Below are 25,592 nucleotides of genomic sequence, written 5' to 3'. Positions count from 1 at the left end.
CCCAGTGGTTTCACTTTGTTCCCGGGACCCACATGGTTAAAAGTAGATTCAATAATCTCCCTTTTTATCTGGCTCAGGTTTGATTTTAAGACCTTTTAAGATTCTTGCTACACATGGTAGAAGGAGAGAACCGATTTTCACAAGTTCTCCGTTCTTCACATGCCCGTCATGGGATGCACCCCCACACCTCCACACTAAATCAGCAAAATGTATAAAAGTCTTGTTTTGCTTTGGTTTTGGAGTTTCATTCCATGACCCATTGTTTTGAGGCTCTTGCAGGGACGCCAATGCCTACAATGACAATGGCCACTCGTGTGTAGCACCGCAAAACCGTCTTCTCCAAAGCAAAAGAGAAGGGCCTGAGACCCCGCCATCCCCTTCAAGGGCACACCCCAACTGGCCCTGCCTTTTCAGCCCCATTACTGTTCATCGGTGCTGCCCTGGGGTGGGGACATTCAGGATCAGCAGCCCGTGGTAATGGTGGACCATCTGCCTCACGTAGGTGTCTCTGGTCGGCTTCCTCTTCCTGCTGGGCTTGTACATCTCATCCCTGGCCTCCTGTATGGGGGGACTCTACGGAGCCCCCCGGATCCTGCAGTGCATCGCCCAGGAGAAAGTGATTCCCGTGCTGGCCTTTCTGGGGCAAGGGGTGAGTGGCCCATTTGTTCTTGTTCTCTCTCTCTCTCTCTCTCTCTCTCTCTCTCTCTCTCTTTCTCTCTGTGTCCCCCCCAAACACACACATACACCATGAGCTTTTCTTACTACAGTTTTCTGGTCAGTGCCTCTGGTCTCTGCGGAGGGCAGAGTGAAGTGCAGAGGTCGTATCTTTCAGCCCTGTACCTGGGTGGGCTGGCTAACTTAGATAAAGTATCTCTCATATCATAGCTGCCTGGCTTCCTGGTGCTGAGCAGAGGTGAACAGAGCCCTTTCCTTCAATAAAAACACACCCAGGATCCTCTAAGTTTAGCATAAAAGACTCTCTGGTTTAGGAGAAGAGCAGGCCCTGCAGCTGTGCCTTTCCCACAGGCTCACTGTGTCCTGGGTGGTGGTGGTGGTGATAGTTATGGTGGTGGTGATAATAGCGTTGTTGTTGGTGGTGATGGTAATGATGGTGGTGGTGACAATGTTGTTGGTGGTAAATGGTGGTGGCAGTGGTGATGGTGGTAGTGGTGGTGGCAGCAGTGGCCTTTTGATGAGGCTCACACTGTGGACTCTGGGCTCTCTATGAGCTGTCATGGACCAAACTGTCACTGATATGAATAACATGGTTGAGAGATGGCTGGGATGGCCAAAGGTTCCTAAAAACCAATACAAATACACACTGGGAATCCCACTTCTCGGGAATGTGGTTTATAAGCTATACTTACTGTTGTTTGTTTTTTGTTTTTGAGACAGGGTTTCTCTGCCTCCCAAGTGCTGGGATGAAAGGTGTGTGCTACCACCGCCTCCCAGCCTCTTTATTTTTTTTCTAAATTAAAAAAATATTTCCTCAGTCACTCATATTTATGTATTTATTTATTGAGACAGGGTTTCTCTGTGTAACAGCCCTGACTGTCCTGGAATTTGCTTTGTAGACCAGGCTGGCCTTGAACTTACAGAGATCCACCTCCGTCTGCCTCCCAAATGACAGGATTAAAGGTGTGTGTCACCATACCTGGCTATATTTTTATTTTAAAAATTATTATGAAAATATATATGTATTTATATTATATATTATATTATGATTGCAGTCTTTTTTTTTTTTTTTCCGAGACAGGGTTTCTCTGTAGCTTTGGTGCCTGTCCTGGACTAGCTCTGTAGACCAGGCTGGCCTTGAACTCACAGAGATCCACCTGCCTCTGCCTCCCAAGTGCTGGGATTACAGGCGTGCGCCACCACCACCCGGCTATATTATATTATGAAAATACATATATATGAGTGTTGTATCTGCATGTATGTCTGTGTGCCACTTGCATGCAGTATCTGTGAAGGCCACAAGAGGGCATTAGATCACCAGGAACTGGAGTTACAAATGATTGTGAGCTGCCATATGGGTGCTGGGAACTGAACCCAGGTCCTCTGGAAGAGGATCAAGGGCTTCTAACCACTGAGCCATCTCTGTAGCCACACCACTTTATTTTTTGAAGCAAAGTCTCTCACTGGTACAGCTAGGGTAGCTGGCCAGTGAACTCTAGGGATCCTATTTCTGCACCCCCACCAGCCCATGTTGGGTTATAGGTGCAAGCCTCCATGCACCTGTAGATGGGTGCTGGGGGTCTGAATTCGGGTCCTCGGGATTATGTGGCAGACATTTACCAACTGGCTGTGTCCTCAGGTTCCCATTTGTTTTTCCGATGAATCCTTCTGTTTCCACACTATAGACAGTTCTCTCAGTACAATGTTTATAACTTCCATTTTTAAATTTCATATAGCTTAGAAATCCATCTTTTATATTAACATGAAGAGGATTTTCTCATTTTTTTTCCGTTATGTCGATGTGACATAGTTTATTTAATCCGTTCCCTACTGACTTACATGAGTGGCTTCCAGTAAACGGTGTTGCTGTGGATAGACAGCTCTCCCTTTCTACCACCACAACCGTATGTATGTAATTTACATCTGTCCTGGCAAATGCTTTGAATCCATCTTTTTGCGTGTGATAATTTTCCTTATTTCTATGTTCTCTGGCAATTTCATACCCGTGTGCGATGTGTCTGGATCCTATCCACCTCTCCCTCCCCTCACCGGAGAGGTCTCCCATTTTCATGGCCTTCCCTCCTTTTTGTAACCCCCCCAGTCCCGTTAGTGCTGCCTGCTGGAATGTTGACTGGTCCTGCTGACTTCGTTTTGTGGAGGTCACCATAGTTGCAGTTCGTGAGTACAATGACCATGTCATGTCCCGAGGACAGCATGTCACAGCCCTGCTCCGCATCCTCTGGCTCTTGCAGTCTTTCCACCCCTTCTCCCATGATGTCCTCTCAGCTTTGTGGTGGTTGGTGTAGATGGTGTAGGGCTGAGCACTCAAGAGTCACGTATGTTTGTGTGTCCCCGCATCAACTGCTGCCCACTACAGAGAGAAACTTCTCTGAGATGAAGAGCAGCACTAACACCTAACAATAAATATCTAGAAGGCAGTTTGACAACGTGTCCATTTAGCAAAACAGCAGTAGTAGGTTCTCCCCTCAGGGCCGATGACCTCCCCAGCCATGGGCGTTGGTATTGGTGAAATTATTAAGGCCACTCCACATAGTTAAAAGGAAGGTTTATTTTGTTGGGTAACTTACAAGTGAAGGGATAGACAGGCCGGGTGGTGGTGGCGTACGCCTTTAATCCCAGCACTTGGGAGGCAGAGGCAGGCGGATCTTTGTGAGTTCGAGGCCAGCCTGGTCTACAGAGTGAGAGCCAGGAAAGGCACAAAGCTACACAGAGAAACCCTGTCTCAAAAAATTAAAAAATAAGTGAAGGGATAGGTTAAAGGTGTGTCGCAGTCCGGCGGTGTTCTCTGGAGAAGTCTGTTCGGTCTACCTCCAGCATCCAGGGTCCAGGAGCCAAGAGAGCTGGCCCATCCAGATCTCGGGTCTTCAGGGTCCTCTCTCGGCCCCGCCTTGTAGGTGTGACAGTTACCGAAGCCTTAAAGGGGTTGGAACTTCCAGATCAAAGCTGGAATGGCTACTCACTACACTTTGGACTAGCTTACATACCAGACTTGAATTCTTTCATGTGGAACAGTCCTCAGATTCAGTCAGAAAGTGGTTGGTTACCTCCATAGCTGTCACATCACTATTTCTCCCACAGGCATATCTTTGTGTGGTCCCGTTTAAGGTTCACTGGGAACCTTACCATTGGTAAGTTTTCTCTCCCAGCAGCCTGTATAGCATTTTTTGGCACTATGCTAGCAGGGAGGAAGTTCTGAGATTAGTTTCAACTTTATTCTCTATGTCCTTAAACCCAAATGGGGTGTGCCTTCAGCAACAGGGCCTTACCAACTGTATTACTTTTCTGTTCCTATAATGAAATACCATGACCGAAAGCAACTTAATGAAATACCATGACCGAAAGCAACTTATGGTTTGGTTTTGTTTACATATTTTTTTTTGTTCAATAACCCATGACTTCCAGGGCAATTGTTGTCCACCCATGCAGCATGGACATGGGTTACTTGTGTTCAAACTCCTTCTTTTAAAAAAAAGTATGTATTTGAATTAGCTTACAAAGTAGTGGGTCTCCATAACGGGTTTTCATACATCCTTTGTGTTGGTCAAACCCCTCCCCCTCCCCTTCTCTCCCCTGTCCTTTGACCTCCTTTATTCACATCCTTTACTTCCTTCTTTTCTTCCTTCCTTTTTTTTTTCTTTTCTTTTCTTTTTTACAGGATCACTCTACATAGCTCTGGCTGTCCTGGAACTCACTCTGTAGACCAGGCTGGCATCAAACTCACAGAGATCCGCCTGCCTCTGCCTCCCAAGTGCTGGGATTAAGCCACCACACCTGGCTCCCACCCTTTGCTTTCATATCACATGTTCTACTGTCGTCTTAGCCTTAAAAGCTCCTTCTCTTCCACTTTCCATAGGGCCTTTCTAGATTCCTGGCTTATACAGGGGCTCCAGGTTAAACACACAGATCTCAGAGTTTGGAGCTGGGATCCGCAGGAGAGAGAATGTGTGGCATTTTCTGGGCCTGAGTGGCCTCCCTTGGTGTGATCTTTTCCAGTTCTGGCCATTTTCCTGCATATTTCCTAACTTCATTTCTCTTTACATCTGAATAAATCCCACGGTGTAGATGTAGCACATTTTCATTATCCGTTCATCAGCTGATGGACATCTAGTCTGATTCTGTTTCCTGGCTGTTGTAAACAGAGCAGTAATGAACATGGCTGTGCTGGTACCCCTGTGAAAAAGAGACTGAGTCCGCTGGGTATACGAGCAGGGGTTAGGTAGTGACTGCATCATATGGGGGTTCTGTTTTTAGTTTTTTGAGGAACCTTTACACTGATTTCCATAGTGGCCGCACCAATTTACATTTCCAGCAACAGTGAATAAGCATTTCCCCTTTCCTACATCCTCACCAGCATTCACTGTTTTCTTGAGACAGAGTCTCAAAGGTAGTATTAATTACATTTCTCTTATGGCTGATATGTGCACATACCACACACACACACACACACACACACACACACTCTCTCTCTCTCTCTCTCTCTCTCTCTCTCTCATACACACACATTTAAAAAAAAAAAGAAAAGAAAAAGAAAATGGAACTCATCACATGGATACTAGTGATTCGACTGGAGCCTGCATGGTCAAATCTTCTCTGTAAACGCCCTCACAGACATTCAGAAGCATGCTTTGCTCATTTGGTGTCTCTCAATCCAATCAAATTGACAATTGGCATTAACCATTGAGATAGGATTCTGCTCCAGCTGTTGGATGTAAAAGGTTGATGAGGTCATAGGAAGCTCATTCCTGTGTAGATCCCAGGCACCTTCCTCTACACTGTGTCCAGGAAGCTGCCCTATAAAATTTCCTGCCCAGATGCCTCCCAGCCTACCTCCACAGTCTGCAAAGGCTTCTCACCATCTAGATAGAGCCAAGGCATAGAGTGAAGAGTCCACATACCAATGTGAGTGAGTGTGTGTGTGTGTGTGTCCGTGTCCGTGTGTGTGTGTCCCCGCCCCAAGTGTGGTCTACAAAGTGATGTGGGTAGGCCCTGACGTGGAGGCTGAGTGTGAGCATTCACTAATGAGGAAAGCTGGCCGGGCAGTGGTGGCTCAGGCCTTTAATCCCAGCACTTGGGAGGCAGAGACTGGCGGATCTCTGAGTTCAATGCCAGTCTGGTCTACAGGGTGAGATCCAGGACAGCTAAGGCTACATAGAGAAACCCTGTCTTGAAAAAAACAAAACCCTAAAACCTGGCCTTCCTCCTCATCTTGTAGGTGTGTCTGCCAAGGAAGGAGGATAGACATATTTGATCATATTTGTGTTATTAGCTTGATCTGTACTTGTACATATTTAGACACAGTGTGTATGAACCTCATTTGTACTGTTGCCTTGAGTGACAAAGACAGTGTAGCAAGGAGCATGTCTGTGGCTCATTGTTGTTTGTTTGTTTGTTTGTTTGTTTGTTTGTTTCTGAGGCAGGGCTTCTCTGTGTAGTTTTGGTGCCTGTCCTGGATCTCACTCTGTAGACCAGGCTGGCCTCGAACTCACAGAAATCTGCCTGGCTCTGCCTCCCGGGTGCTGGGATTAAAGGCGTGCGCCATCACTGGCCAGCTTCTATGTCTCATTATTAAATGAAATGATTTGCCAGTGTGCAGTAGAAATGGCCTTTCAGGATACAAAGATTTGTATTCCTTTTATTGTGAATGAAGTTGATTATCTCTTCCTGTTTTGTAGCTGTTTGTATTTTTTTTTTCTATCACTAGGGTTATTTTCAATTTCTAGAAGGTCTTTGTTAGGAAGGCTAACTCTTTGTGATCTGTGTTCCGGCCATCTCTTTCTGCTTGTCGTGTGTCTTTTAACATTGGAAGTTTCCCTAAAAACTTCTTCATTTATGATTAGATTATATTTGCTTATTTCCTTTTCTTAATGGCAGAACATTTGAAACTTAAACACATTTTTGGGTTATAGGGAACATCATATAAAACGTCATAACAATCAATGTCAGCAGTTTGAAGAATAACCCTGAGGTAAGCACGTTGTAGCCCCCACTCCGGAACCCTGCCAGCCCGCCTTAGCCACCAGTGCTCCGCTCTGCTCATCAGTTGCCACAGAGAGTCCCCAGCCCTTGACCAAGGACACAAATCTAAATTTTATGTAATTCGTGCAACAACGCTTTCTACTCCTTTTGATTTCCCTCCAGTTGTTTATAAAATGCAAAGCGTCTTGCAGCTCATGGCACAGACAGACACTGGGATCTGGCCCAGGGACCTCAGTTTGTGACTCCGCTCCCTCCCTATGCATCTCTAAGCAGCTTGCCTGATTTTGAAACCTTCAAATACAGATTAAGTTTTCCTTCTCTTTACTGTCTGGGGCCAGGAGCTTTTCAGATTTGGGGGTTTGGGATATTTCTCTATTTATAATTGCAGTGTCTTTGGGGCCAAGTCTAAACACTCCATTCATTTATGTTTCATATATACCTAGCCACATAGCCTGAAGGTAATTATACACAGCATTTTAGGCATGAAACAAAGTTTCATGGTATTGGATTTCCCAATTAAATTTCCATACAAATCAACTACAGATTTTATGGAATTCCAGCATTTTAGATACAGAATTTTTATACTGAGGCTATGCAGTCTGTACATGGAAGTGTATGTGTGTGTGTGTGTGTGTGTGTGTGTGTGTGTGTGTGTGTCCTTCTGTGCTGTACTCTATTTCTCATCGTTATGTTTCTGAGCATCCTCTTCCTCTTTGTTGTAGAAGAATCTTAGTATTGGGGGCTTTTATGGATGACTTTGTTCTGGATGTAAATTTAGACTAATCCCAAACTGCATTCCTATTACTGGAATTTTTTTTTTCCAGACAGGGTTTTTCTGTGTAGCCTTGGCTGTCCTGGAACTTGCTCTGTAGACCAGGCTGGCCTTGAACTCAGAGAACCACCTGCTTCTGCCTCCTGAGTGTTGGGATTAAAGACATGTGCCATCATCTCCAGCTTCTATTACCAGAATTTCTTTTCTCTTTTTTTTTAAGGATTTATTTCTTTTTATTTTTATGTGCATTGATGTTTTGCCTGCATGTATGTCTGTGTGAGAGTACTGGATCCCCTGGAACAGGAGTTACAGACAGTTATGAGCTGCCATGTAGGTGCTGGAAATTGAACCTAGGTCCCCCATAAGAGTAACCAGTGCTCTTAACCATTGAGCCATCTCTCCAACCCCACCAGAATTTCTTAACTGCTCAATGTGTCTGTATTCACATGCTCAGTAACATCTGATCCTTTCCAGGGTATGTGTACTAATCAGTGCTGCCGTAAAGATGGGTGAGGCATTCTAATCCTCTGTATTTTACACAGTTGCCATTCTCATGGGTATTTGGAAAATAGATACCTTTTGTAGTCAGACATTTCTCTCCTGCCTGCCAGTTCCCAAACAATCACTCAGAGACTTAATATTACCTATAAATGCTTCAGCCAATAGCTCAGGCTTGTTGCTAGCTAACTCTTACACTTAACTTATATTTCTATTTATGCTTTGCCACATGGCTCATGGCTTGTCACCTCATTTTTACATGTCCTGCTTGCTCAGCAGCTGGTTGGTGTCTCTCCTGACTCTGCCCTCCTTCTTCACATCATTCTCAGTTTGGCTTTCCCACCTATCTTTTTTCCCAGCTACTGGCCTTTCTGCTTTTTATTAACCATTGAGAGTAATAAATATTCATAGTGTAGAGAAGAATTGTTTCATAGCATTTCCCTCTTTTGGTGTAATTAAAAAATCTAGTACTTTTACTATACTTAATATAGTAAAACTATATACAACAAAAACAATTATTAAGTAAGAATTACAGTAACAATATCCAATCCATTTGCATTTGACAAAATTAAAGAAAATACGTAATTATCTGTCTTATCTTGGTGAGTCTAAAGTTTTGAATCTCATTTATTTTCTATTGTAACTAAGGAAAACTATAATTATAACTATTTAGTCTTCCACTCAAAGACCCCAGAAGGGTGAAATGTTATCTAATGACAGGGACATCAGGCTGCCTGGACAGTCACCCAAAGTTCCCTTGTAATGTTGGGGCATCCAACTCTGTCCTACGGCCTAGCATATCTGACAGACTTTCCTGTGAAGCAGGGAATTTTGAAGGACTGTCCTACCTTATTTTGGCAAAATTTGGTAGTTGCCTTTCTTGTGTCTTGCTTGTCCAGTTTGGACAGTAACTGTCTGCATCTGTGGCAAGGGCAGTTTCTTTGCCCACATGGCTAGCTTTTGCTATAAAGAAAACAAACTCCATAAGGAGTTCTTTGATGTTCATCATTGTCTTTGAAGTAATTGGTTCCACCAGGAGCAGAAGTGTCTCACTGTCGAGAAAATTCCAAGTTCTTAAAACATTTTAAGTGCCATATTCTGGAGGTCTTTGAAGTGTTTGAAGATTGCCTATCTATCTGAAATATATCTCTGTATGACCTTGAAAACCTAACTAACATGATTATAAGTTTGCTACTATAGATGACAATTAATCTGAATTTCCTAATTATATTTTACATTTTTAAGTGAGCCGCATAAACATAATACCCTAAAAAAGAGTAGCTACATACATACAGTGTAACAAAATTAAATTTGTATCAATAAACCAAAATCCATACTAATGTAAAATATGTAAGATTAATAGTTGTCTTTTGGATTAAAGTAGATTTAATAATCTATATTTTCCCCCATTATTTCTATATAATATCCCTCTTTCTTCTTTTAGAAAGAGATCTCTGAATTTAACTCCTTTGTTTAGCCTTTTTTTTTTTTTTTTACTATAACCAATAACAATTTGTAGCCAAACTCCTTAAATGAAAACAAACATTTATAACCAATATTTTGGGAATGTGGGAATAGTTTTCTAGACTATTTCCTGCTTATTGGGGACACTGGTAATCTTTGGGGGACCCGGAGAAAATTCAGGATTATGGTCAAGGACTGACTGGAGTATTCTTTGAGGTTGGATCATCTCAGCCAGCAACCTTCAAGCTGTTCTGAATGCAGAATTCTGAGGAGACTATAACAGAGGCATTTTGAGATGTTGCATCACCTGGGCCATCCAGTTTTATTCCTCTGGTCCCCTTGCTCTGACAATACATAAACTTTTTTTTGTTTTGTTTTGTTTTGTTTTGTTTTGTTTTGTTTTGTTTTTGTTTTTCAAGACAGGGTTTCTCTGTGTAGCTTTGAGCCTTTCCTGGAACTCATTTGGTAGCCCAGGCTGGCCTCGAACTCACAGAGATCCGCCTGCCTCTGCCTCCCGAGTGCTGGGATTAAAGGCGTGCGCCACCACCGCCCGGCCAATACATAAACTTTTAAAGGTAACATACATATCTGCATTAATTGTATAGATTCTGCATTGTACATAAATCAGCCAAAGATGATTTTTTTTGTTGTTGTTTCATGTTTGAGCAGGTAAAATATACATCATGCGTCTTGTAGTTCTTTTAAGTTCATTTCTTTATGTTTGTAGCCAGGATTATTCAGGGAGTCTTCTTGATCAACCTGATTTTCTTTAATCTGGAGTGAATCCACTGTTCCTCATTTCTTGTGAAAACAAAAGCATAACATCTCTCCCAAAGTGACATATCTTTTGGCTTAAATTTTGAAATCAGGATAATTTAAAAATATATAGGTTGGTTTAATGTAGCAGTTTTCATAATCCAAGTTCTTTTAGCAGCCAAAAATTTTAAAGACAACATAATAATATACATAATCCAGACTCTCTGTGTATTTCCCATCTTTACCTGGCTTATTTCCTTTATATTATTTCACTCCCTCTTTTAAGGACTTTATATTATTTAAATCTGTCTTTTTACTGGGATAAGAGCCTGGTGAGTTTAGGAAGAGAAAAGGAGTAGTCTGGAGGACAAGGCTGGGATGACTTTAGACACAGTCTCTGAGGCTTGGAGGGTGGTTTAGGAAGACTCCGAGGGAGCAGCTGGTGGAGAAGAAGGCAAATGGAGAGAAGCCAGGTGCGGTGTCAGCCACAGAGGGAAGGGCAGCTGGGTCACATGAGGCTCCTCCGGTGAAGAACAGGGACCGAGAGGCCAATGCCGTTTCGGTTCCAGAACCATGAGTGGCTGTGATAGTTTCAAGGAAAGGCAGTTAAAACGTCTCCCCACATCCATGCCCTCCTCCATGAATGCCGGGCATGTGTAATAATGTGTGCACGAGCACACATATGCTAGCAGAACTTCCCTGATCTGGTCACCCGTGATTCTGCTGTGTCTTCTGGGTGGACTTGAACAACTTGTCCCTGAGCTGTGCACCCAACCTGAGTGAGCAGAGGAGGTCGGTGGTTTGTAATCACATGGGGAGTTGAAACACCAAGATTTGCAAAGTTGTACGGTAGCGACCCATGTTAATAGTAAAGAGCCCCATGCCTCTGGTGTTTTGGAGCTACTATATGACCCTGCTGTGTTTGTGTGACCATGTGTTAACTCAGGTCTCACACTGACCCCAGGAGTTGGATGCTATTTTTCCAACTTCACATGGAGAGAATGTAGAAGTAACCGTCTTATTCAATAAGAAACACAGAACCAATGCAAAGAAGAAAGCCAAGAGGTCAGAGCAATAGCTAAGAGCTAAAAACCTTACCCTTCCTCTCGTGGTGGTCCTACCTCTCCGAATGAGAGCTACTTCCTATGTGTTTGTCTTTATAAAGACTTTCTGTTCTGCCTTCTCATTGGTTGTAAACCCAACCACATGACCACCTCGTCACTGCCTGTCTGTATAGACCTCCAGGTCTTCTATGGTTGGTATTGAGATTAAAGGCATGTGCCTCCAATGCTGGCTGTATCCCTGAACACACAGAGATCTACCTAGCTCTGCCTACCAAGTGCTGGGATTAAAGGCGTGCATCACCACCACCCAGCTTCTGTGATGGCTTGCTATTAGCTCTGACCCCCGGACAACTTTATTTATTAACATACAAATCACATTTTAGTACAAATAAAATATCACCATAAGAGAATTTCCTGAGATACTACATTTGATTTTTATATCATTTAACTGTAAAATTTCTGAAACTTCCTTTCTGAAATTTCATAGTTCTGTGTTTTGTTGTTGTTGTTCTCCTAGAAAGGGCCAAACAAAACACCTGTAGCAGCCATCTGCCTGACCAGCTTGGTGACCATGGCCTTTGTCCTTGTGGGTCAGGTGAACGTCCTGGCGCCCGTGGTCACCATCAACTTCATGCTCACCTACATCGCCGTGGACTACTCTTACTTTGCCCTCTCCATGGCTCCATGCAGTCTCTCCCAGTCTCCTGAGCCGGTGCCCAGAGAAGGTCCAGATGCCCTGCGCTGCTCTGAGCACCTGCTCCAGGACAAGGCTCCCAGCTATGGCTCTGGCTCCCCTGCTGGAAGCCTCTCTGAGGGCACTCTGCTGGAGTTCACCAAGGACATGGATCAGCTCCTCCAGCCCACAGGGAGGCTCGAGAGTGGTCAGCTTGGGTCAAGCGAGGGGAACCGGATGCCAAAGAGGCAGAAGAGGAAGTGTAAGAAAGGCGCCAAGCGAACCCTACGCGATAGCTTCCTCTTAGATGCCGGGTCTCCTTCATCCTTTCCCACAGAAGCCTCTGATGGGTGGCCCACTGCCTCCTGGGAGGAGCAAGCATCCTGTCAGAACCAGCAGACTTCTAGGAGTGAATCACATGACCAACTTGTCTCCGATCTGTGCACCCAGCCTACAGTGAACAGAGAAGGTAAGTGCTCCAAATGTAAATGTTGGGGCCTCCTATTTTGGGGTGACCACCAGTTGCTTCATCTACCTGGATATTACACCCCAGTTTCCCTAAGTTTGGATAATTTTAATATTTATTCCAAAATGTTGAAATTTAGGTGCCAGTTAAATTATTTATAACTCTACCCTGTTATATATACACTAGCTAATTTTAGACAAAAATTTCTATCTATTGTGTATAAGAGCTGGGAGCCAGAGCTAGACGTTGAATATCATTTTCCTTTTAGTCAAAATGAGGTTGGAGCTTAACCACCGTGAATCAGACTCAGTTATCCTTTGTTGAGGACCCTTCTTATTGCTAAGGATTCACGAAGTTTTGTTGGCAGACAAGGACTCTCTTAACACAGGCACCATGGGCTGAAGGAATGGTAGTTATAGGAATCTAGTGTTTCTTAAACATACAAGCACAACATCACAAAGAAAGTCATTATAGAATGTGAGAAACCCCAAGAGAAAGAGAAAATACCATCTTTGAGGACCTGCCATATCCTAGGTGCTTTATATCTTGCTCTAATTTGGAGCTTGAATGTCACCCAAAGGCCCATGTTAAATGTGTGGCCCCAGGATGGTGCAATTGGGAGCTAGCAGAGCTTTTAAGAGAAGGGGCCTATTGGGAGGCCTTCAGGTCCTTGGAGATATGCTCATCAAGGAGGTTTGGGGACGATGATCCTTTCTCTGCTCTCCTTTGTTCTGTGGCCTATGATGTAAGCAAGTTTTATTCTATCACATGGTCCCACCATGGTATGATACCCTGCTAGCAGGCCCAAAGCAGTGAGGCCAAGTAGTCATGGACTGACACCTCTGATACCGTGGGCCCAAAATAAACCTTTTTGCTTTAAAAGTTGGTGAATTCGCTAACTTTTTATCACTATGATAACATGCCTGAGAAAACAACGTAAGGGGGAAAGGGTTTATTTGGGCGCCATTCAGAGGTTTCTGTCCATACTCAGTTGAGGCCATTGCATTGGAGCCTGTGGCAAGGTTGAGGCCTCACAGCAGAGAGGCACAGTGAGAGAAAGCTGCTCACCTTCTGGCAGTCAGGAAGAGAAAGGAGAACAGAAAAGAACCAGGGGCAGGATATAACCTACTACTACTATACTTCCTCCAGTCAGGCCCCACTTCCTAAGAGCCCATTCAGTATAGACTCATCAATGAATTCATTGATACAGTCACACCCCATCCCCTATAGCTCTACCAAGCTGGAGCCACGTCCTCAGCAATAAGACTTTTTTTTTTTTAAAAGATTGATTTATTTATTATGTATGCAGTGTTCTGCCTGCATGCCAGAAGAGGGCACCAGATTGCATTATAGATGGTTGTGAGCCCCTATGTGGTTGCTGGGAATTGAACTCAGGACCTCTGGAAGAGCAGCCAGTGCTCTTAACCTTTGAGCCATCTCTCCAGCCCCAGCAATAAGACTTTTAGGAGGACATTTTCTATTCAGATTGTAATTGACTGAGTTAATCATCTCAGGTGTTTGTTACAGCGGCAGAAACTAACTCATACATGTCTATTACTTCCTGTAGTATAACAGATCCCAGCATCTTCCAGTTTACAAAGGAAGACTTCCAGTGAAGTCATAGACAAGTTTGAACAGATTCTTTGCACGGCTCGATATCCCGTGATCTCCAGGTTTACTGTGTGCATTTGATATCTAGGTACTTTGTATCATGCCATCTCTGTACAAATAGGTGTGGGCAGAGGGCAAGGCAGAGGTCATAGAAAGAGACGTCTAAAAACAAGCACTTTGTGTTCTCCTACTAACTAGCTTTTCCTCCTTTCCTTCTGACTTGGTGAGACACTTTTAGTGGTAGGAGTGTTATTAAAATATAAAGCATTATTTTATTTTTATCAAAATCGTAAGCATACAGTTTGATAAGCCAAATGGCATTAAAAGTCACACTGTCAGGAACAGTGGTTCCCACACTTCCTTACTGTCCTTCTTTGCTATTCACAACACCCAGTCCCACCCCTAGACCAAAAAAAAAAAACAAAAAAAACAAAAAAAAACCTTAAGACTCAGCCAAAGAGTTTCTTCTACTGTTAGCCTTTCTGTGATTTGTAGTGTCCCCCCCCCCACCCCCGCCTTTTTTTTTTTAGTTTTATGAGGCAGAGTCTTACTGTGTAGGCCTGGCTAGCCTAGAACTTGTAGACCAGGCTGGTCACACACTCATAGAAATCCCCTGCCTCTGTTCCCTGGGTGCTTGGGATTAAAGTTGTATGCCACCATGCCCGGCACCTTATAGACAATCCCTTTAACCACACATCAAATCTAGGGAACAAGAAATGTCTTGGCCATGATAGTATAGTGAACGATTGTCCTTCACTGCTGTTAGATGCCCATCACTGAATGTCCTTCCTGTGTCTGAAGAATTTCCAACATCATGAATCTTGTGGGTAGGCTGAGGAAGCCTTTCACACTCAAAATCATAGACGTCAAATACTCAGGTTTATGGCATCAGCTGCAGGTGGAGTTCAGGCACAGGACCAAGGATATGCCAATCAGATTAACCCTCCTCAGAATGGGAACTGGGAATCAGGGGAAGTGAGGACGTCAGAGAACTCTCTGGAAGTATGTTGGAAGGTACAGGACAGTGCAGCAGCGGTATTTCCCAGATACATACCATTTTTGAGTGTTAGCCTGGCTCTAGAGTCCTGACCACGCTCTTTAGTCTCTCCAGCTATTTTCAGAGATCCCTTTTAAAAACTTAGTTAAAATGCACTCAATATATAATTAATATCTGAGCCATTTCTAGTGTACAGATTAGTGTTATAAATATGTTTATATTTAAGTGAGACAGCTACTACCATGGTCATTTCCCTCTGATAAAACTGAAACTATATCCATTAAACAATCACTCCCATTCTCTTTCCCTGAGCTCACTGTTCACTGTTGGGGAACGTGCCCTGCTGAGCCTACATCCTTCATGTTGGAATGATGACTGTGCATGTTAGTCTTGTGCTGACTTGAATCAGGCGGTGGTGGTCCACACCTTTCATCCCAGCACTAGAGGCAGAGGCAGGTGGATCACTGAGTTCGGGGCCAGCCTGGTCTACAGAGCGAGTTCTAGGACATCCAGGGCACAGAGGAATCTGTAGATGAATTTCTAATTGGTCTTATTAAATAAAAAACACAGAACCAAATGTAGGGGTGAAAGCCTTAGAGATCAGGGAAATAGGAATAGCCACCAGCTAACCTTACCTCACCACACTGCAGCTTCCAAAGTGAGCTACTTCCTGTCTACCCACACCTTTATTGCCTTGCTGTTCTGCCCTCTCATTGGCTCTTAGCCCAGCTACCTTACTTCCTTGTCACTGCCTGTGTGTATAGACCTCCAGGTCTCTATGGTTGGTACTGGGATTAAAGGCGTGTGTCACCATGCTTGGCTCTGTTCCTTAGTATGGCCTTGAACACACAGAGACCCTGCCTGCCAAGTGATCCGATTAAGGGCATGTGCTACCACTTCCTGCTATTTCCTCTGATCTCCAGGCAAACTTTATTTATTAACACACAAATACAACACCACCACATTTCAGCATAAATTAAATATCACCACGGAAACCCTTTCTCAAAACAACAACAACAAGGTTTTTGTTAACTTGACACAAACTAAGTCACCTGAGAGGAGGAAACCTCAATGGAGAAAATGCCTCTATCTGATTGTCCTATAGATTAATAATTGTTGTGGGAGAGTCCATCCCACTTGTGTGTGATGTCACCCCTGGGCGAGTGGCCCTGAGTTGTATAAGAAAGCAGGGTGAGCTCGCTACAGGGAGCGAGTCAGTGATCAGCACCCCTCCATGGCCTCTGCTTCAGTTCCTGCCTCCGGACTCCTGCCTTGAGTTCCTGTCCCGACTTCCCGTCGTGATGGACAATGAGCTGTAGGATGAGGGCAAACCCTCTCCTCCCCGAGTCGCCTTTGGTCCCAGTGTCTACCAGAGCAACAGAAAGCAACCTAGAGCAATGCCCGATCCCACTCTGTCATCTCTGCGGGTTTAGAACATTTTCTTCCTGCGGCCTCCCAGTTTGTCCTTTCCATCAGGACTGGAGCCTGGAATGGGGGTGCGCGGGGGCGTTCTTGACTTCAGGTGTAGAGGGCTGAGAAGACCCTTGTTTAAAACAAACCTGATAAGTACTCCCGCTAATTTCTCAATGCCTCTGCTTCCCTAAGACAAGACCTTTCTATCTTTCTGGGTTTTGCCTGTCGTCTTTTGAGATCTCAGGGTCTCATTATATAACCAGATTGATTTTATAATTGTTGTGTATCCGAGGCTGGCCTTAAACTCAGGTAGGCTCCCTAGTCTTGGAATTAGAGTTGTTTACCATGTTACCCAACAAGACCTTTCTTTATATCTTTGGAGATTTCTTCCTCTATCCATTGTCCATTGTGTTGATACTGTGGGTATTTTTCTTTCTTCCACAGTATTTTCAAGTGTATTATGTATATTTCTTTAGTTCATTTTCCAGCTTTCTTTTGTATTTAGTCACCTAAAACTGTTTTTCTGTTCTTGACAGGGCTGAAAATACACAAGTAAGGTGGGAGTCAGCTCCCTTCCCAGGGCGCTGCACACACCGACAAGTCTCCTACTGCTGTGACTGTCAATGTTTATGTTTGTTAAGAAATGTCCCACCTGTTCACTGATTTCCTTGATAATTTCCTGAAGCTCTGCCGTCCGCCGTCCCCTGCTCCCCCACTCTATCTTGTTTAACAGCCCTCTCTTTTCTTGTCATCTTGTTCTCCTTTCTGGAACATGTCACAAATTCATTTCCCAGTTCTTTTGGTGATTTTTGTTTTAAATGTCGCTTGCTGTGTCCATCATAATGAGGCTTGATTACCAATAACAAAATCACAAGACAGTAGTGATTTAACTTGCCTCCTACAAAAGGAGCCTGAGGTGGGCACAGCAACTCCACAGACCTGTGTCTTTACCACCCACACTTAGCAGGTTGTTCTGTGATCCAAGATGGGGCTGCTGGAGGCTTGCCGTTACATCATATCTAGGCCGTAGAAGAAAGAAAGAGGCACAAAAGATGAGCCTCCAAACTGTCACATGGGCCTTCCTTGAAAGCCCATGCTGCCTTGCTGTGTTTCCATGGTTGGCATTTAGTCACGTGATATGGTTAATACAACCTGCAAGACCGGGCTAGCAGATGTCTTTTTACCCGGTGTCTTGCTGCTTATAAAATGATGCGTTGCATTTGGTTTCTTCACCAGGAAGGCAGGAAGGTGGAATCTGCGTCTGGGCCATGTCGTACTGTTTCTAATCTCCAGACACTGGGTTGTAACCTGACTTGTCCCTGTCTTCATTTTCTTCTCTTACTTTGAATATCGTCCTTGTTTGTTCTGTGGATATAACTGCTTCAGTTATGTCCCTGACAAATACCATCACTTCCTCCCTGTAAAAACCTTTCTGCCCTGCAATCTCTTCCTGTTTTCTCTAGATTCTTTTCCTCTGGTGTCCCCTCCCTTCCTCTGTCCTCCCTCCCCTCTTCCCTCTCTCCTCCTCCCTCCCTCTTTCCCTTCTTCCATCCTTCTCTCTTTTATTGCAAAGACATTTTTTAAAAATAATTTTTTCATATATTATATTCTGATCACGGTTTCCCTCCATCATTTCCTCCGAGGTCTTTCCCCTCCTCACCCATCCAACTCCATACCTGCTTTCTTTCCCTCTCTGGAAGACAAATGGCCAACCAAAACCAAACTAGAATAAAACAAAGCAAACAGACAAATGGGGGGCGGGCGGGGAATGCAAAGAAAAAGCATGAGAAACACACACACACACACACACACACACACACACACACACACACACGTCACAGAACTGGAAACCACAGTAGGTAAACAAAAAGCCAAGGAAGGTGAAAATGCTCAGAGCAAAGCGTTATGAGACAAACATCTCCAAAAATCCCACTGAGTTCGTTTTGTGTTGGCCAGCTGTTACAGGTCTGGGGCCTCCCTTAAGTGTGGCTTATTTACCCAGTGGGGTCTAATTGGAGGAAACTCATTTCTGCTTTGTAAGCAGTTATCAATTGGAGATAGCTTCTGGGTTAGGGATGGAGGCCCAGGTCCATTTCCCTTCTCAGTGCTGGGGCCCTACCTGGCTTGGACCTGTGTAGGCCCTGTGCATGTTGTCACAGCCTGTGAGTTCATGAGTACATCAGTCCTGTGGTGTCTGACAGGCACTGTTGGCTTGGTCTCCATCCCCACTGGCTCTTCAATCTTTCTGCCTCCTCTTCTGCGTAGTTCCCTGAGTCCTAAGGGGAGAAAGGGGCTTGAACAAGACATCCCCCTTTTAGGACTGAGTGTTCCAAGGCCTCTTACTCTCTGCACAGTGTCCTGTTGTGGAGTCTCTGCATCAGTTCCCATCTCCTGCAGGAGGAAGCTTCTCTGATGCTGGCTGGGCATGACACTGAGCTATGGGTAGAGCAGAATGTCATTAGGAGTCATTTTATTGCCGTGTTCCATCAGCAGAACCATAGTCCCTGGTTTCCCCCTAGGTCCGTGACCTATCTAGTTTCAAGCTCTTGGCCACCCAAGCGTTATCAGGCATGAGCTCTGTCTCATGGAGTGGGTCATGTCAAATCAAATCAAATCAAATCACATAATGGTTGGTTACTCCCACAACGTTTCTACCACTGTTGTTACCAGCATATCATGCAGACAGGTCACCATTGTAGATGAAAGGGTTTGGAACTGGGTTGGTGTTTAGCTTTCTCCTTTGGTAGTGTGCAGAGTACTTTCCAGGACCATAAACACTAGTCAGTAGGGGTTACAGCTCTAGTTAGGCACCATCTTGACTCATTGCATTTAATGTGTTATATAGATAATGTCTTAACAATAGGGCCTTACAGTCAGTTTGTGGAGAACAAGCAATAGCCCTGGCAATAGCCTGAGTTGTTTGGGAGTTTCCATGTTTCACTTGGTGGTAAGAGAGGTCTAGTTGGGTCTTTGTCTCCCTTGTTATTTGGTGATTCTATTTAGATTTCATACATATGTAATATATATATATATATATATATATGTAATATATATGTAATATATAAATATATAAAGCTACTGTAGCAGGTTTTCATATGACCCCTCAAATGGCCTTTAGTGTTAGCTGCCCCTCCCTGTATTTCCTCCCTTACCCCCTCTTTGCTACCCCTCTCCATTTAATCCTCCTGTTCCAGTCTCCCGACCACCCCCTGTCTCTCCATAACTATATATTCTATTTCCCCTACACTGGGGGTTCCTTGTACCCTGCCTAGTCCCTTACTCTATACTTAACCTCTGTTGTTATGTGGATAGTAGCATTTCTATCAAAGGCTTAAAATCTAACATCCAACATATAAGAGAATACACACCATATTTGTCTTTTAGGGTCTGGGTTATCTCATTCAGGATGATTTTTCCCCCCATCTATTTACCTAAAAATTTCAATTTTTGAAAGCTGAATAATATTTCATTGTGTAAATGTACCACAGTTTCATTAGCCATTCATCTGTTGATGGACATATAGGTTGTTTCTAGCTATTATGAATAGAGCAGCAATGAACATGGGTGAGCAAGTGTCTCTGTAGTAGGATGTAGAGTCCTTTGGCTATATCTAAGAGTGGAACAGCTGGATCTTGAGGTAGATCTAGTCCCAGCTTCCTGAGGAACTGCCATGCTGATTTCCATAGTGGCTGCACAAGTTTGCCCTCCCACAGCAATGTTGTGTTTTGGAAGAAAATGGCCCCCAGAGGGAGTGGCACTATTAGGAAGTGTGGCCTTGTTGGATGAAGTGTGTCACTGTGGAGTTGGGCTTTGAGGTCTCATAGATGCTCAAGCCATGCTCAGTGTGATATTCAGTTCACTTCCTGTTGCCTTCTGATCAAGATGTAGCCAGCACCATGTCTGCCTGCACACCGCCCTGCTCCCCACCATGATGATAATGGACTAAACCTCAGAAAATGTAAGCCACTGTCTCAATTAAATGTTTTTCTTTATAAGAGTTGCTGTGGGGGTTGGGGATTTAGCTCAGTGGTAGAGTGCTTGCCTAGCAAGCGCAAGGCCCTAGGTTTGATCCTCAGCTCCCCTCCCCCCCAAAAAAAAGAGTTGCTGTGGCCAGGCAGTGGTGGTGGTGCACGCCTTTAATCCCAGCACTCGGGAGGTAGAGGCAGGTGGAGCTCTGTGAGTTTGAGGCCAGCCTGGTCTACAGAGTGAGTTCCAGAAAAGGTGCCAAAACTACACAGAGAAACCTTGTTTCAAAAAACCAAACCAAAACAAACCAAACCAAAACAAACAAACAAAAAGAGTTGCTATGGTCATGGTGTCTCTTCACAACAATAGAAACCTTAACTAAGACATCCCATCCTCTACAGCATGAGCTGTCTTTATTTTTATTGCTCTTAGCTATTCTTACTGGTGTAAGATGAATTCTCAAAGTCATTTTGATTTGTGTATCCCTGATGACTAAGAATGCTGAACACTTCTTTAATTGTTTCTCAATCATTGTGTTTCATCTTTGAGAATTCTCTATTTAGTTCTGTACCCCATTTTTTAAAAAAAAGATTTATTATTGGGGACTATGGGGCTCCAGCCCCTTAATAGTCCCCTTCCAGGGTCCAGGAAGAATCTACAACCAGCTGATAATTTAATCTTTGATAAAAGAAATGAATCTATGTACACGAAACCCCTTAGTCCATACATTTATTAATTAGTGTGAGTTCTCTCTCTACACAGCTTCTATTCTGCTCTTGTGTCTAGCTACTTTCTTGCCTGAATCTCTCTACATTTATCTGCTGTCCCCTCTAAGTTCTATCTTAATTCTCTCATCTTAGTTCTGCCCCATCTAGGTTCTCATCCATCTAGTTCTTTCCCTCCATCTCCTTCTCTCTCATCTTGTTCTTCCTCATCTGGCTCTTCCTCATCTTCCATCTCATTCCTCTAGTCCTCTCTTCTAGCCCTTCAATCTAGTTCTTCCCCATCTTGGTATCTTCCTCTCCAATTCTCACCCATCTTCTTCCATTCTCTTTTCTCTTCTCCATTGAGCCCTTCTCTGAAAATAAAACTGCCCTTTTATCCCTTTGACCCTTATTTCTCCAAGCTATCTCTGCTCCTGCCATTTCCGGCAAGAGTGCTCCGTCGCTAGGCAACATGGCTAAGCAACTTCCATAACAGCTAGATGTACCTATAAGTTGGAACCCTTTAGTTCTGAGTTAGTTGTTAAGGGTGGATCTAAAACTAGAGATGAGACTTTAGAAAGGAGAAAGTTAAGCTTAATTGGCACATCTGCCAGGCCTTCTCAAACAGGTAGTCTGGACACTTACGTCTGTTCTTAGAGAGTACAGAGGTATCTCTGATAAGGTACTTTCCTCCCTCTGGGGATGGACTTGGCCGGATATTGCCAAAGATGATAATTATAGGGAGGCTTGAACTGGGGTTCTGGCTGAGCATAGCTGTCAGCACAGAAAGTTATCTAAATATTCCTAGAAGTGGTTAGGTAAGGAGTTAGAGGTCTATAAAGTTAGCAAGGCTGTAAGAAAAGGAGGATCCGAGCTAAATTGTGTGAAGCTATTACTTAAGGTCCACCTGACCTAGGTGGTGTCTGGTATCTCCATGTGGAATTTACCTTAATTCAGGAGACGTATGTGGTGGTTTGGACTGTTATTCCTGTTAGTCCTTGAATGTGGCTAAGGGAGCTATCTGATTCCAGTGCTAGAAGGGGAGGAACGGATGAGCCTGAGGGAAGGAAGCCTTTCCTGAGGTTGTTCTCCAAATACCAGGAATGTCCAAATAGTGATCAGTCCACACTGTTAGAAATTCTTAGAAAAAAAATCAATTGGGAAAGCTATGAAGGCACACATGATTTTCATAACAGAAGACAGCTGATATATAACAAGCCAAATAACACCAAATGCTTCCTCTGAAGGATTTCCTTGATCCCTTCAGGTAGTGGCTTTGCCATAACCAGCTGAGTTCTTATAATATACTCCTGTGACCTGTAGCAATTTATTTATTTAAGTATTTTATGCATATGGGTGTTTTGTCTGTATGTACATTTGCACTCTAGAAGAAGGCATCAGATCTCATGTGACCATAGTTATAGATAGTTGGGAGCCACCATGTGGGTGCTGGGAATTGAACTCAGGACCTCTCGAAGAGCAGCTCTTAACTGCTGAGCCATCCCTTCAGCCCCCTTACACACCATTTTTAAGTGGGTTATTTGTTTTTGTTGTTGTTTTATTTTGTTTTTCAAGACAGGGTTCCTCTGTGTAACAGCCCTGGCTGTCCTGGAACTCACTATGTAGGCCAGGCCTTGAACTCAGAGATCCACCTGCCTCTGCCTCCCTTTAACTGGGATTAAAGGCATGTACCACCACCACCTGGAGGGTTATTTGTTTTCTTGATGTACAGGGTTTTGTTGTTGTTGTTATTGTTTTTAGTTCTTTATATATTTTAGGTATTAATGTTCTATTGGATGTGTAATTGGGAAAGCTCTTTCCCTTTCTATAGCTTGCTGCTTTGTCTGAATGAAGGTGTCCTTTGCCATATGGTAGCTTTTCAGTTTTATTAATTGTTGGTTCTAGTGCCTGTGCTATTGGTGTTCCATTTAGAAAGTCTTTTCCTGCTCCAGTGAGCTCAAGACCACTCCCCAGTTTCTCTGCTATCAGATTCAGAAATACATAAGAATTTATGTGGATGTCCTTGATCCACTGGAGTTGAGGTTTGTGCAGGGTGATAAATATGGATCTATTTGCATTCTTCTACATGCAGCACCATTTGTTGAAAATGCTGTCGTGTGTGTGTGTGTGTGTGTGTGTGTGTGTGTGTGTGTTTATATGAAGCTGAAAATTGCCCTTTCAGTTTCTATGAAGAATTGTGTTGGAATTTTGATGGAGATGGCTTCGAATCTGGACACTGTTTTAAATAGGATGGCCATGTGACAATATTAATCCTGCTGTAGATCCATGAGCGTGGGGGTCTTCCCATCTTCTGATACCATCTTCAATTTCCTTCTTCAGTGTCTTAGAGTTTTTATCAGACAAGACTTGCTTGGTTAGAGTTGCCCCAAGATATATATATATATATATAATTTCTCTGTCTGTCATTTGTGTATATGAAGGCTACTAATTTTTTTGTGTAATTTTGTATCCTGCTACTTTGCTGAAAGTGTTTATCAGCTATAGAAGTTTCCTGGTGGAATTTTTTAAGGTCGCTTATATATACTATCATATGATCTGTGACTAAAGATACTTTGACTTCTTCCTTTCCAATTTGTATCCCCTTGGTCTCCTTCAGTTGTCTTACTGCTCTGGCTAAGACTTCAAGTACTGTATTAAATAGGTATGGAGAGAGTGGACAATCTTGACTTATTCCTGATTTTAGTGGAAATGTTTTGGGTTTCTCTCCATTTAATTTGATGTTGGCTATGGGCTTACTGTAAATTGCCTTTATTATGTTGAGGTGTGTCTCTTGTATCTCTAGTCTCTTCAGGACTTTCATCATAAAGGGGTGTTGGCTTTTGTCAAAGGCCCTTTCTGCATCTAATGAGATAATCATGTGTTTTTTGTCTTTCAGTTTGTTTATATGGTAGATTACATTTATTGTCTTATGTTGAACCATCCCTGCACCTCTGGGATGAAGCCTTCTTGATGTGTTCTTGGATTCGGTTTGCAAATATTTTATTAGAATTTTTGTATCTATGTTCATAAGGGAAATTAGTCTGTAATTTTCTTTCCTTAGATGGTTCAGGTATCAGGGTAACTATGGCCTCATAAAATGAATTGGGCAATGGCCCTTCTGTTTCTCTCTTGTGGATAATTTGAGGAGTATTGACATTAGCTCTTCCTTGAAGGGCTGGTAGAATTGTGTGCTAAAACCATTTGGCCATGGGCTTTTTCGGTTGGGAGATTTTTTTTTTTTTTTTTTTTTTTTTTTGGTTTTTCGAGACAGGGTTTCTCTGTGTAGCTTTGTGCCTTTCCTGGGACTCACTTGGTAGCCCAGGCTGGCATCGAACTCACAGAGATCCGCCTGGCTCTGCCTCCTGAGTGCTGGGATTAAAGGCGTGCGCCACCACCGCCCGGCCGGTTGGGAGATTTTTAATGACTGCTTCTATGCCACTGGGGCTTATAAGTCTGTTTAAATTGCTTATCCTATCTTTAACTTTGGTAAGTGGTACGTATCAAGAAAAGTATTCATTTCTTTTAGATTTTCCAATTTGGTGGACTACAGATTTTTAAAGTATGTCCTATGATTCTCTGGATTTCCTCAGTGTCTGTTGTTATGTCCCCCTTTTCATTTCTGATTTTGTTAATTTGGATATTCTCTCTCTGCCCTTTAGTTAATTTGAATAAGGGTTTGTCAATCACTGATTTTCTCAAAGAATCAACTCTTTGTTTCATTGATCCTTTTTGTTTGTTTGTTTCTATTTTATTGATTTCTGCCCTAAGTGGGATTATTCCTTGCTGTCTGCTTCTTTTGGTTGTTATTTCTTCTTTTTGTTCTAGAGCTTCCAGTTGTATTGCCAAGCTTTTATTAGATCACCTGTTTATCTTTCCATGGTTACAACTAACGTACACTTGACCTTCTGCATCCATGGTCTACATCTGTAGATTTAATCAAATGCAGAAGAAAAGTATTTGAAAAAAAAGTTAAATTGCCACTGTCCTGTTTTGTATTTAGTCTTGTGGTAATTACATCTATACCGAATCAAACATTATTATCCTTTTTTAGCCTTACTCACTAAACAATACAATTTAATAACTAGTACACAGCACTACATTGTATTTTCAGGTGCTATAAGTAATGTAGACATAATTTACCAAGTTAGAGAATGTGTAGGTTCTATGAAGACACTGCATTTCATGTGTGAGATGTGAATTTTGGTATCCATGGGGATCCTGAAACAAGTTATCAGTGACGACAAGGGACAGACGTCTGTCCTGAGAGCCATTTGGAAGACCTGAACATAACAAGACTTGTTGTTTGGGGAACCTTACTGCAGAATGGCTGGGAGTAAGCTGGCCTCTTCGTGGGCCCAAATGTGAACAGCTGAAGGCTTTCTCTGAGGCTCTCTTATTCCTTTTGGGTCTAGTCTGTGGGGGAGGGGAGACACAGATGGCAGCTTGCATTCTGGGAGTTGGCAAGTCCTACTGTGTAGGGCCCAGCCCTTCAGTCCCCGCTTCTCTGTTCCTCTGTGTGAAGCACAGACACCATGG

The 25,592-nt window shown here is 43.3% G+C and overlaps 1 protein-coding gene across 2 annotated transcripts in view; it reads left to right on the top strand.

The window, feature by feature from the left end:
* Slc12a8 (solute carrier family 12 member 8) overlaps positions 1 to 25,592 on the top strand; it is a 133,378-nt gene that overhangs the window by 77,422 nt on the left and 30,364 nt on the right. The window contains exons 7-8 of one of the 2 annotated variants that reach the window (XM_059277132.1): positions 503 to 649; positions 11,744 to 12,368. In XM_059277132.1, the coding sequence (XP_059133115.1) occupies positions 503 to 649; positions 11,744 to 12,368 (772 nt within the window). The remainder of the gene's footprint in view (positions 1 to 502; positions 650 to 11,743; positions 12,369 to 25,592) is intronic. The other variant, XM_059277131.1, reaches the window with a different exon arrangement.

The sequence above is a fragment of the Peromyscus eremicus genome, chromosome 12 (assembly GCF_949786415.1).
Source record: "Peromyscus eremicus chromosome 12, PerEre_H2_v1, whole genome shotgun sequence".
NCBI lineage: Eukaryota > Metazoa > Chordata > Mammalia > Rodentia > Cricetidae > Peromyscus > Peromyscus eremicus.
The sequence above is the reverse complement of the archived record's forward strand: the minus strand, read 5'-3'. Positions and strand labels throughout refer to the sequence as shown.